Raw genomic sequence first — 13,806 nt, forward strand, 5'->3', positions numbered from 1 at the left:
TTTTGAGTCACGGATTGAACCATTTATTGGATCAGCATAAACAGGAGAAGTCAATATCAGCTGCTTTCCATTTATGCTAAAACATTCCTGCAAAAAGCATTGCTTTAACAAACAGAACTGAGAACCTGTCATTTAAATAAGAATAAAAATCAGGAAAGAACCAGCTGAAAAAGAGGAAAATACTCGATAGGAAACTGCTACTGTTGCTGATAATGCTGAATAGAGAACATCTTTACAACAGATCATGCTTATTTTCACTGAATGATTCAACAATTCACTCATAAAACCTCATGTTTTATTAAAGATGGATCATTTACGTAAACCCATTCAGTGACATCATTTTGATGGTTGTTTGTCGCCACCTGTAGGCTGCACAATGTAACTGCTTCAACAACACCAGCGTCACGTTATATTAAACTGTGTATCTTCACCATAATCATCAGTGTTTACATCTGGACTATAAGCTGTTCTCCCAGTACTTCTGTCTAATTTAATTGTTTGTAACTCACTGGAAAAGTGTAACAACTGAATCTCTCTCGATCAAACACAGATTTAAATGCAGCACAGGATTAATAAACATATGCAAATCAACAAATCATTGATATTGCGCAGGTTTGAACAGAGATCACAATCTTTTACTGCTTAATCGTGCAGCTTTACACTGAACGCATTAATGCAGGATAAACAGTGACAGAAAACACCTTTAATTACTGTAAAACCCTGAGAAAGCACCACAACTTCGTCCATCATCATTATATTTTACAGGGAATCCTAAATGCGTTCATACATGTGATTTGAATGGGAGGCGCTCTCTCTCTGCAGTTGTTAAAAATGTTGGATTAACCTACAAGTTCAATACAGTTATTAATCCGTGGGTCATATGCCTTCTGAACCGTAGGTCGCAGGGGCGGAGTGGGACAGCATTTCCAACCGGGAAAAGATATCGAAGGTCATGGGCGGGGGGAGACGGCAGGCCAGAATCTCAGAGACATGCAGGCCAGATAGACCGTCAGGCCACCGAGAAATGTATGGGTTGGGTGTGCGCAGCAGGCCAGATTGCCCATCAGATGCTACCTATGGCCAGCCCACCCACTATTAACACAACCCACCAGGAGCAGACTGGCCATAGGGAGCATCTGATGGGCAATCTGGCCTTCCGCCTTCCACCAACCCATAACTTCCTCCAACACTCGCTCTACCCTAAACGATCACCAATCCACCCACTCTCCAGCGCTCTTCACTTTCTCGACTTCACTTCATGTGTCCAGAATAACAGATACTATTTCTCTTATGAAAATGCTGTCCCAGTCTGCTCCTGCCCCAACAAATGATTATCTTTATGAAGATATAATAAATTATGGTTATGTGTATATGGATTTATGAATAACAAGTCCCTACTGAAAAATCCAGCTTAAATCAGCCTAGGCTGATTGGCTGGTTTAAGCTGGTTGACCAGCCTGGTTTTAGAGGGGTTTTGGCCATTTCCAGGCTGGTTTCCAGTCATTTCCAGCCTGGTCTTAGCTGGTCAGGCTGGAAAATGACCAGCTAAATCCAGCTAAAACCAGCTTGACCTGCCTGGTTTAAGCTGGACATAGCTGGTTTTGGCTGGTCAAGCTGGTTTTAGCTGGATTTAGCTGGTCATTTTCCAGCCTGACCAGCTAAGACCAGGCTGGAAATGACTGGAAACCAGCCTGGAAATGGCCAAAACCCCTCTTAAACCAGGCTGGTTGACCAGCTAAAACCAGACAACCAGCCTAGGCTGATTTAAGCTGGATTTTTCAGCAGGGGTGCAGTAGGGCATTGAGTTACTGTTTATTTCTTTGCATTTTAACTTTGTAAACTATAACTCATGGGTCTCCTCATGGTTTGTGTCTCAGTTTTTCAGGTTTTTCTGTGTGTGTGTTTGTTTATTACCTCACTTTCAACCGTCCAATCAAATATGTAAGAAAGGCTGAAAATTTAAATGAACAGTCCTCTACAGTGCAAGTAAATACTTCACATATGCAGCCAGATATCATGCTGGGTTGACTAAATAATATCTAATGTAATTGATTCTCTTAAACACATGCAAACAAAGAGCGTGAGAGAGTCACATAAGCCACAAAGAGCCGACACGCTACATGTAGATCATATTTCTTTGCAGCTGGTTTATGTATTACCAATGATGTTTAATCTATTGACCACGGACATATTATTCTGAAGATGGGAAATCATCTTTCTCTTAGGATCAGGGAATGAAATCTCCGTCAGATTCCTCAAAGCAGTGGGGCTCGTATTTTGTGGATGTGCAGAAGACTGAAGGAGAGGAAACGCAGAAGCTCACCTGGTGCTGCCACAGCATCCACACATACAGCACCATGGCTATACCCAGCATCGAGGCGATAGCAGGTACACTTCACTTCAGTTGCTCTTTATTTCTATAGCGCTGTTTACAATGGAGATTGTGTTAAAGCAGCTTAACGTAGATGGAGAAAAGAGAGCAGAAACCGTAATATTTCAAATTGTGGACCACTCCAGCTATTGAGGCAGCCAGAGACGAGTGCAGTGTAGATTGTTTGTGTAGTTCTGTTGAACTTCAGTTTCGCCGGCAGCACGGTGGCTCAGTGGTTAGCACTGTCACCTCACAGCCAGAAGGTCACTGGTCAAATCCCGGCTGGGTCAGTTGGTGTTTCTGTGTGGAGTTTGCATGTTCTCCCCGGGTTTCCTCCGGGTGCTCCGGTTTCCCCCACAGTCCAAACACATGCGCTATAGGGGAACTGATGTGTATGAGTGTGTATGGGTAAAACGCAAAACAGTGCTGAGACCTTTCGAGGGGTAGGTGCTCGAAGTGACCCAGGGTTGGGTGGGTGGAGTGTGTTGTGTTTGGGACGGTCGCAAAATGAAGAGCTGGGGGGATCGACATGTGAAGAGCAGGGTGGAGGTTTGTGAGTATGGGGGATTTGGATGATCGAGAACTGAAGAGCAGAGGGGGGTTGGGATGTAGGAGGCTGGCTGTTGTTGGAAATTGTGTAATTAAGGGGCGAGATCGACCAGTGAAGAGCATGGTGGAGGTTTGGACGAGGATTGGACGACCACGAAGTGACTAGCAGGGGGCACTTTCATTCATTTTGAGGGGGCACTTTTTCTTTAAGCGAAAGGGGCAGGTGCTCAAACACCCAAAGCTCCGCCCTCTGCACATGCCTGGTAAAACATACGCTGGAATAGTTGGTGATTCATTCCGCTGTGGTGACCCCTGATGAATCAGTGACTAAGCCGAAGGAAAATGAATGAATGAATGAAGTTCAAATCAATAGGCACAGTATGTTTTGTACATACAGGGGGAGCAAATGTAGAGACTAGAACCGTAAATGCTTCCATTTAGCATCATTTTGTACACTCAAAAATGACTTTTGCTGCTTGTTCAAACTACTTATTTAATATGAGTTGAACCAACACAATTCGTAAGTTTATTTGGGGATAATTTATTTGTTTATTTTTAATACCACTTAAATTTGTAAAAACGATTAAGCATCCGCTGCATAAAACATATGCTGGATAAGTTGGCGGTTCATTCCGCTGTGACAACCCCAGATTAATAAAGGGACTAAGCCGAAAAAAAATGAATGAATAAACGGGTCTTGTGATCGCCAGCTGTGTTTTCTGCGCTTGAGATTACTTCCGGTATTCGTACAGACTAAAACTCTAATCAACTTCCACAACTTACAATAATCCGGACACACACACATCTGAAACTCATGATTACTGATTACATGGACTATATATACCACTTACTTTCACGGGCACTTTGCTGAGTCTTGTTTATCTGCTAACATTACATTACAAGCGTTTTCCCTTGTCTAGTCTTCCAGTGTTTTGACCTTCTTCTTGTTTACGTTTTTGGATTCTTTGCCTCCTAACCTGACCTTTTGCCTGTGTTTTGACTACGTTTTGTATTACTTTTATGCTCCTGTTTGCTCCTATTTTTGACCATTCCCTGCATGATTTTTAATAAAATCTGCATGTGGATCTGCATGTCTGTTGCCAGCATCTCATTCGTTACAATAGGCAGTTCAGATATATTTAAATAATGAAAGTCCTCGTGATGTTAAAATAACGTTTTTTTAGATGTTAGTATGAGGATGTTAAGGATTTCTATAAGCTAAAAAACTAGTTAGTTTTGTGAGCTACATTCACATTTTAAAGATACAAGCATGTAAAGTTTGCAGTTTGCTGTCACATCTGCGTAAATGAATCCATTTTTTTGTCGTCACCTCATAGTTTTTTCATCAAATCTTCCAACCAATCAAATGCTCTCTAGTGTCTGACATGCCCCGCCCCCTTCTTCTCATTCGCTGTTCATTTGATGCAGTTAAGCTCCACCAGTTTCACCGGCAGAGCTGTGAAACCCTATTGGGTGTTTTTCAAAAAAGGGGAGCGGCTACTATATACCCCGCCCTCTTTTCATGTTTTAGTTGAAATTACGCCACACATCGAACAAAAAAATGCACGTTTCAAAGCACTTCACGAGACCTTTTAGTGCATATTTAAGTGTTTGTTACACCACAATGTAGATCACCTCATCTTCCGTCTCTTTTCCAGATCTTCCTCTAGACTTTAAGTTCCAGCGATTTTCCTCAGAGAAGCCGATCACGACAGGATATTACCCCAGACCTCCAGACTCGCTGCTGAAACGGGAAGAGAACTTGTCCTGAAGCCTGGCGTCCGTCTGTGCAGACAAGGAGATTGTTTCACCGTTAACATTTCCAAGCTTCACCAGAGCCATCCATTCGTCCAGTCAGTGATACAGCTGTGTGAATGTACCATCCAGAGCATTGTCTGTGTGCCTCCTCCTCACCTCTTCCCAAATCACTGCGGTATTACACAGTCTGAAGTGGTGTCTGTAAACGGTACATGCGGAATAGGAAGTCACAATGTATTGTGTCTCATCCAGCGCTCACTACCATTAAACTACTTTTAATGGTGTACCGAAAAGAGCACAGCCTTTCGGTGAGCTGTGTGTGTGTTTTACTCTGATTTTATGAAGGGAATGTTACCTCAGAGGATCTGTTCTTGAAAACGCTTTCTGCAAGAAAGCAAGCACAAATTGTATTCATGCAATCCAGAAACAGCCGTGAGGTCTTTGTTTCTTTGGTGATTGTTTGATGTTTTTAAGTGTCGTAACCTGCAAGTTTATTGTCCAATTGTGTGCTCGGTTTTATTTTTTCACCATTTGATTATGATTTCAGGGTCTTCGATGTACTGTACCACACATCTCTGTGATAAAAGAAGAAATGGAGGTCCTCCTAAAAACGCCAGAAGAGTATTAGAGGAATAGTTTAGCTAAAACTAGAAATCAGCATTATTTACTCGCCATGGTGAAGTCGCTGTGCTGTTGTTGGCTCTCAAATCCTCCATGCTGCTTTCTCCACACAACACCAGCTCCAAATAAAAAGCACAAAACTTTACCATGATACTGTTGCATTTCAAGACTTTTAATCTCTCAGAAACTTAAATAGTCTCACTTTACAACCTCCCTAGAGTTGAGTTTTACCATTTCTGAATCCATTTAGCCAGTCTTCGGGTCTGCCGAGAGCACTTTTAGCTTAGCTTAGCATAAATCATTGAATCAGATTAGACCGTTAGCAACTCGCTCAAATATTTCAAGACTTTTATTAACAAAAACGTTAAATAGGCTTATTTTACAGCTCCCCTAGAGTTGAAGAGTTGAGTTTTACCATTTTTTAATCCATTCAGCCGATCTCCAGGTCTGGCAAGAGCACCTTTAGCTTAGCTTAGCATAACTCATTGAATCAGATTAGACCGTTAGCTTCTCGCTCAAATATTTCAAGACATTTGATCCCACAAAAAGTTAAATAGACTCACTTTACAGCTCCTCTTGTTGAAGAGTTGAGTTTTATCGTTTTTGAATCCATTCAGCTGATATCAAGGTCTGGCGAGAGCACTTTTAGCTTAGCTTAGCATAAATCATTAAATTGGAATAGACTGTTAGCATCTCGCTCAAATGTTTTAAGACTTTTAATAACAAAAACGTTAAATAGGCTCATTTTACAGCTCCCCTGGAGTTGATGAGTTGAGTTTTACTATTTATGAATCCATTCAGCTGATCTCCGGGTCTGGCAAGAGCACTTTTAGCTTAGTTTAGCATAAATCATTGAATCAGATTAGACCGTTAGCACCTTGCTAAAATATTTCAAGACTTTTAATTCCACAAAAAGGTAAATAGTCTCACTCTACAGCTCCTCTTGTTAAAGAGTTGAGTTTTACCGTTTTTAAATCCATTCTGCCAATCTCCAGTTCTGGCGAGAGCACTTTTAGCTTAGTTTAGCATAAATCATTGAATCGGATTAGACCGTTAGCATCTCGTTCAAATATTTCAACACTTTTAATCCCACAAAAAGTTAGATAGGCTCACTTTACAGCTCCTCTAGAGTTGATGAGTTGAGTTTTACCATGTTTTGAATTTATTCTGCCATACTCCGGTTCTGGCGAGAGCACTTTTAGGTTAGCTTAGCATAAATCTTTGAATAGGATTAGACCGTTAGCATCTCGCTTAAATATTTCAAGACTTTTTAACCAACAGAAAGTTAATCAGGCTCACTTTACAGCTCCTCTAGAGTTGATGAGTTGAGTTTTACCCATTTTAAATACATTCAGCCGATCTTCGGGTCTGGCAAGAGCACTTTTAGCTTAGCTTAGCATAAGTCATTTAATCGGATTAGACCGTTAGCATTTCGTTCAAATATTTCAAGAATTTTAATCTCACAAAAAGTTAAATAGACTCACTTTAAAGCTCCTCTAGAGTTGATGAGATGAGTTTTACCGTTTTTGAATCCATTATGCCAATCTCCGGTTCTGGCGAGAGCACTTATAGCTTAGCTTAGCATAAATCATTGAATCGGATTAGACCATTAGCATCTCGTTCAAATATTTTAAGACTTTTAATCCCACAAAAAGTGGCTCACAAAAAAATTGTGGCTTACAATCCACAGCTTCTGCTATTATGGTTGGACCTGCTGCTTCTCTGAGGAGTTTCAGCCGAATCCAGCACTGAACTGGGAGAGATTCTGGAAGCTCTCCTTTATCAAATGCTAAAGCTATATCTGTTTTATAATTCTCTAGAACATAACTAAATTAAACTGTAAGCTCTTCTCTATTTGTATCGTGTCCAGAAGAAGCTCTGTAGAAACAGCAGCATTTGGACGCCATTTTAGCTTTTTCTACTGTAACATTACAGCGCCTCTGGCCACGCCCCTTCACTGCGCAGGGTGTGTGTGCATAACCTGAAGGGTTTATGACATCATTAACCCGGATGTATTTTTTGTAGTCCCAAAAGTTCGTTGGCTGCAGGCTTGGCTAAGCTAACTCTGTAAAAGCCAACGTCTCCCTTTGCTTTGAGCTTTGAGCGTCTCACATGCAGAGATGTTTATGTGCACACAGCTACATTACACAACTAAAGCTTATTAAATGATAGTGTAATGGACCACCCTTTTAATGGAGATTGATTAGGGATTATTGATTATTATTTTTTCATTAAATATTCCGTTTCGTCATGCAAAATGATTCAAACACTTTAAATGTGTAAGGAATAAGAATGTTCTGGATTTGGGGAATATATCACATTGGTTTCTTCCCAGGCATGAAGAAATTTGAAGCAACACAAGGTGAGTCAAGAGTGGCTTTTCATTTTTGGTTGAACTATTCCTTGTAAATGCCTTTTGTTTCAGGTCTTCACTGTTTTTGAATGAAGATTGGTGTGTTTTTATTATTATTATTCATTCTCCTGTGTATGTACTGTTGTTGTAACATTGTGTAAAAGCTAAATTAATGTGCTGTCGGGTGATAGTCAATGTAAAGAGTCTGTCATGCACAGGACCAGCGTTGAATGGTGCCAAGCTTTATTCACCCATTCAGTGGTTTTATGTGTCAGGGCACTTGTCATTTGTTTGATCTGTGTGCTGGCCCTGGGCTTTAATAATGATCTGTTTCGAGCAATGTAAGTGGATTTGGTGTTCTTTTATATGTGGAGTGCTCTGATGAGGTTTCTGCTATGATGGATTTTAGAGACGCTGCATGTTACGATTGTTACAGTGCCTGAAACTGAGCTAGGTGGCGCTAGGCAGCTCTTCGCAGTGGCTACAGAAGTGTGGAAATCCTCATCGTAAGCATGGTGACCTATTTTTCTCAAATTAAAAAAACAAAGTGTCTCTTCTGCTGTATGTTGTGAGTAGCAATAGTTGTTCATTGAGTGCAGGGAAGGTGTTCATATGTGCCGAATAAAACAATAAAGAAATAATAAAGAAACATAAGGTTTAAGAGACTCCATGCGTTTCTGCCCCTGTGTATTTGCATATTGTTCACATTTAAAGGGGAGCTATTATGCAAAGATCACTTTTATAAGGGGTGTAAGCACAGTAGTGTGTCAGCAGTGTGTGAATATATCCAGCTTCTAATGGTAAACATTTATTAATTGTATTTGTTCTAATCAGACTTGATGAAAACAGTCTGCAGAAACACTTTGATTGACGTTCTCCCTTTGTATGATGTCATCAGAGGGGGAAATCCCCGCCCACTAGTGCCCATCTCTCCCTCATTAGCATATAATGTTGGTCTTGTTTTTGAATCTGCCACTATGTTGACACACAGGCATTTGTAGCTCCGCCCTCTTCTGAAAAGAGCACAATCTCATTTGCATTTAAAGCGACAGTCACCAAAACACCACAATTAGGATCAAAGCCTGAAAGGGTCAGTTTCAGAGAGCTAGAAAACATAATTAGAGTGGTATTTTGAGCTGAAACTGTACTGAACACACTCTAGGGACATCAGAGACGCATTTTACACCTTGTAAAAAATGGCATGATAGGTCCCCTTAATTCAGTCATTCATTTTCTTTTCGGCTTAGTCCCTTTATTAATCTGAGGTCGCCACAGCGGAATGAACCACCAACTTATCCAGTATATGTTTTATGCAGCAGATGCCCTTCCAGCAACCCATTACTGGGAAACACCCATACATTCCCATTGACTCACATACACTACGGACAATTTAGCTTACCCAATTCACCTGTACCGCTTTACTCTTTTGACTGTGGGGGAAACTGAATCACCCAGAGGAAACCCACGCAGCAGCTCACTGCATTTAGGCATGTAGACATGGTCAATACGATCTGCTGCAGGTCAAAGCGAGCATCAGAATAGGGAAGAAAGGGGATTTAAGTGACGCTGAACGTGGCATGGTTGTTGGTGCCAGACGGGCTGCTCTGTGTATTTCAGAAACTGCTGATCTACTGGGATTTTCACGCACAACCATCTCTAGGGTTTACAGAGAATGGTCTGAACAAGAGGAAATATCCAGTGAGCGGCAGTTCTGTGGGCGCAAATGCCTTGTTGATGCCAGAGGTCAGAGGAGAATGGCCAGACTGGTTCCAGCTGATAGAAAGGCAACAGTAACTCAAATAAGCACTCGTTACAACCGAGGTCTGCAGAAGAGCATCTCTGAACACACAACACGTCCAACCTTGAGGCGGATGGGCTACAGCAGCAGAAGACCACACCGGGTGCCGCTCCTGTCAGCTAAGAACAGGAAACTGAGGCTACAATTCACACAGGCTCACCAAAACTGGACAATAGAAGATTGGAGAAACGTTGCCTGGTCTGATGAGTCTCCATTTCTGCTGCCACATTCAGATACTCGGCTCAGAATTTGGCCTCAACAACATGAAAGCATGGATCCATCCTGCCTTGTATCAGCGGTTCAGGCTGCTGGTGGTGGTGTAATGGTGTGGGGTAGATTTTCTTGGCACGCTTTGGGTCCATTAGTACCAATTGAGCATGGTGTCAACGCCACAGCCTACCTGAGTATAGCTCCAATCATCTCAGACTGGTTTCTTGAACATGACAATGAGTTCACTGTACTTAAATGGCCTCCACAGTCACCAGAGCTCAATCCAATAGAGCACCTTTGGGATGTGGTGGAACGGGAGATTGGCATCATGGATGTGCAGCCGACAAATCTGCAGCAACTGTGTGATGCTATCATGTCAATATGGAGCAAAATCTCTGAGGAATATTTCCAGTAGCTTGTTGAATCTCTGACATGAAGGATGAAGGCAGTTCTGAAGGCAAAAGGGGGTCCGACCCGGTACTAGTAAGGTGTACCTAATAAAGTGGCCGGTGAGTGTAGATTCTCACTTTACTGAAAGTTGCACCACATCTCGACACACTTCACCATCTATCTCCTTCCTTTTTCGTTATGTAAATTGCCAGATTGGCTTTTCCTACAACAAAATTAATTATTGGCTCTTTTTGTCCTTTTTTTATTATTATTATTATTTTTTTTTTTTGCAAAGTTGAAACCATCCTTAGAAAAATAACCTTAAAATACAAAGAGAGACAGTGAGCAGAAGAGGAGAGCGAGAGAACAGAGAGGGAGTGAACAGAGTGAGAGTGAGTGATGTAAATCAGAGCTGCCCCTCCCCCTCCCCCAGACCAGATGTGACGTTGAGAGCTCAGTCTTCTTCAGCCTCTACTGCGCAGCTGATCGCGGCTCCGCGCATCTGTTGACGACAAAACACGTTCAGGCCCACGGATGCGTCCCGTCAGGCTGGAGACCCACGACTGCGGGGCTTTTGGGGAGATAACGCAACTCTACCCGAGAGGTAACGAACTCACTACAACTTTCTCCCCGGTTTAATAGAAGTTTCGAGCTTTCAGGAATGTCTTAGCATCTGTGCCTGAATCCCCTCACGAGCTCTTGAAGATGTCTGATTTCTACGTTATTCTAAAAGTACCATAGTTCTGCTTATTATGGACACACTTTAGTTTATGTCTATTGACTATGGGCTTATTACTAAGATATTAACTGTTCAGTAGTAGTTATGATCTTATTCTGCATCCCTATTACTATACTCAAATCCTAAACACAACATATGCCTTACTAACTACCCATAAACAGCTAGTTAGTAGTTTATTAAGCTAGTAGTGTTAGCTGATGGTTTGTTAGTACCGTGAATTGTGACCTAAACTGTAAAGTGGGTTATTATTTTGATTCTGGGTATTTATTTTGCGATCAATCCCTGGCTTAAGCTGTTTATGACATGTTATTATTTAATAACTGACCACAAATGACTCGGTTAGTAACTTATAATTGACAAAACTGATAACAATTGGAATTTCTATTAGGCAGGCTATAGAATATACTTGCTATGAATATTAATCTCTAATAGATTGCGTTTTTAGCCCTACCATGAATGAATACAAAATATATGACAAAATTTAACTGAAGTAAAAAACGGAACTGAAAATAGGCCTGTTCTATACATCTTTGATTGAGTGTGTGTGTGTGTGTGTGTGTGTGTGTGTGTGTGTGTGTGTGTGTGTGTGAGTCGTTCAGACGCAGCTTATGCAAGCATTAGTTGTTTGACCATGTGTTTCCCAGCAGGAATGCAGAGGTTGAGGGGTCAAGGGCCACTGCTGTGACTTGCCCTGTTTGGTTTCACCTTTCGTAATTTTTTTTTAATTATCTGGCGTCTAATCACAGTTCAAACTAGCTGGAAACGATGCTGTCATGGTGTCGCAAACATTGATCAAATCACTTATTTATTGAGCAGCAGAACGGGAAGCTCATACTTGAAGTGTGTAATGTGTTTTAAAGGGACAGTTCACCCAAAAATGATAAATTCACTCAGCGTTTACGCTCCCTCACATTGTTTGATAGCTTTATGAGTTTCCTTTTTCTGTTGAACACAAAAGAAGGTATTTCTAAAAATGTTAGAACCATTAAATGAATACTACATAAGTCACTTGTTATAGGTTTGCAGCATTTTTTGAAGTAACTTCGTTTGAGTTCAGCAGGAAACTCATAAAGGTATGGAACAATTTGAGCGAGAGTACATTTTAATTTTTGAGTGAACTATCCCTTAAAAAACACATTACACACTTCAAATAGGACCTTCCCTTTCTGCTGCTCAATAAATAAATGAGTTAATCAATGTTTGGGAAGCTTATAACTATTAATTAAATACTATGTAAGTCAATGGTTATAGGATTTCAGCATTTTTCAAAATAACTTCTTTTGTGTTCATTTGGTCTGCGACAAGTGGAGCTTAAATTAAATGATGACAGAATTTTCGGTTTTGCATGAACTGTGCCTTTAAGGCAGGGGGAATAGATACCGGCTGCACTGGACACATGTCTAGACACCCCATAAACCAGGACCAGCTAATTTTCCATTTGACCAGCAGAGTGTTAGTCAGTCTGGAGGAGGAGGAGGAGGAGAAAACGGAGAGCTTACATTCTTGCAAAGACACGCTTGTGGTTCATTGAGCATGAGCACGTTTTCTCTCGCAGACACAACAACCTTATTCAGGGATTTTAGATGCTTATTTGAGAATGAACTGAATCAACACAACTCTTGAGTTTTTTGGGGGAGTTTTATGTTCATTCCACTTAAATTTGTAAATTAAGTTGACTTAATGGATTTGTGTTGGGATGACATGAAGGTATTTTGTGGAAACCAGCATGTTTTAATTACAATAAATAGTGCATCGAAACAAATAAACTGTAAGCATTAGGTCTGAAAACCTATTTTTGCTTAAAAGTCCTCCTGATAGGGGTGGCACGGTGGCTTAGTGGTTAGCACTGTGGCCTCCCAGCAAGAAGGTTGCTGGTTTGAGTCCCGGCTGGGTCAGTTGGTGTTTCTGTGTGGAGTTTGCACGTTCTTCCCGTGTTGGCGTGGGTTATTTCCGGGTGCTCCGTTTTCCCCCACAGTCCAAACACGTGTGCTAAAGGGGAATGGAATGGCATCCACTGTGTAAAACATATGCTGGAATAGTTGGCGGTTCATTCCGTTGTGGCGAACCCTGATAAATAAGGGACTAAGTCGAAGGAAAATGAATGAAGGAGTCCTTCTGATAGCTCGTCTTCATTAAAGGGGTAAATCACTCAAAAATAAAAGGTGTTTTTGAAAAATTCACGTGGTTATAAACTAGTTTCTTCAGTTGAACACAAAAGAAGATATTTTGAAGAAAGTTAATCCATGGTATAGAAAAAAACAAGTACTATGGTAGTCAATGGTTTCCGGCTTTCTTTCAAAAATCTACTTTTGTGTTTTGCACAAGTCGCAGGTGAGTAAACGCCTTGATCACACTGACTGCATGTGCTTTTTGTAATGAGAGGAGGCTTTTTTGAATAGTTTTCTAATGACTGCAAGCGTTTTACATGCTGCTTATGCGCCTCGCATTTTTGTCGTTGCGCTCTGTGCGCCTGCAGTTGGAAAAAGTCAACTCTGAGTGGAAAAGCGCGCTACATCAGTCGCATATTTTTCATTGTCCAATCAAATTAAAGCAGAGGCGGGGTTTACATTGAGGTGACAGAAGTGTTTGTGTTGTCAAGACGACTATGGAGACTTTTAGAGATGGAGGAGAGACTAGCGGTCGCTGTTTCGAGCGATCCGTAGCTGTATGACTTCACAATATTATTATTGATTAGAGTTGATCCGTGATCACAACACATGGTTCGGAACACACATGATTAATACTATTTTGTAATGATCACAGTGAGATGGCCTCTCATGTCATATCATGAATATATAGAAAGCTGAAATCCTGTAACCATTGACTTCCATAGTAGGAAAAACAAATTTGGAAGACAATAGTTACAGGTTTCCAACATTCTTCATAATATCTTAATTTGTGTTCAACAGAAGAAAGAAATAAGTGAAGTAAAGCTAGAGTAAATGAAGACAGAATTGTCATTTTGGGTGAACTGTCCCTTTAAACTTTGATGAAAGGTGTTGTTGAGTGCACTATAT

General features: G+C 41.0%; 2 protein-coding genes across 2 annotated transcripts in view; both read left to right on the plus strand.

Moving 5' to 3' along the window:
• nt5dc1 (5'-nucleotidase domain containing 1) overlaps positions 1 to 8,299 on the plus strand; it is a 63,432-nt gene extending 55,133 nt beyond the window's left edge. Inside the window, exons 11-12 of the mRNA XM_056445566.1 lie at positions 2,226 to 2,388; positions 4,579 to 8,299. Coding sequence (XP_056301541.1) covers positions 2,226 to 2,388; positions 4,579 to 4,691 — 276 coding nt within the window. The 3' untranslated portion in view covers positions 4,692 to 8,299. The remainder of the gene's footprint in view (positions 1 to 2,225; positions 2,389 to 4,578) is intronic.
• A 2,214-nt stretch (positions 8,300 to 10,513) lies between these two features.
• dse (dermatan sulfate epimerase) overlaps positions 10,514 to 13,806 on the plus strand; it is a 28,078-nt gene continuing 24,785 nt past the window's right edge. The window contains exon 1 of the mRNA XM_056481318.1: positions 10,514 to 10,654. The gene's annotated coding sequence lies outside the window, so the exon portion shown is untranslated. The remainder of the gene's footprint in view (positions 10,655 to 13,806) is intronic.

Source organism: Danio aesculapii, chromosome 20, assembly GCF_903798145.1.
Source record: "Danio aesculapii chromosome 20, fDanAes4.1, whole genome shotgun sequence".
In the NCBI taxonomy this organism is placed as follows: domain Eukaryota; kingdom Metazoa; phylum Chordata; class Actinopteri; order Cypriniformes; family Danionidae; genus Danio; species Danio aesculapii.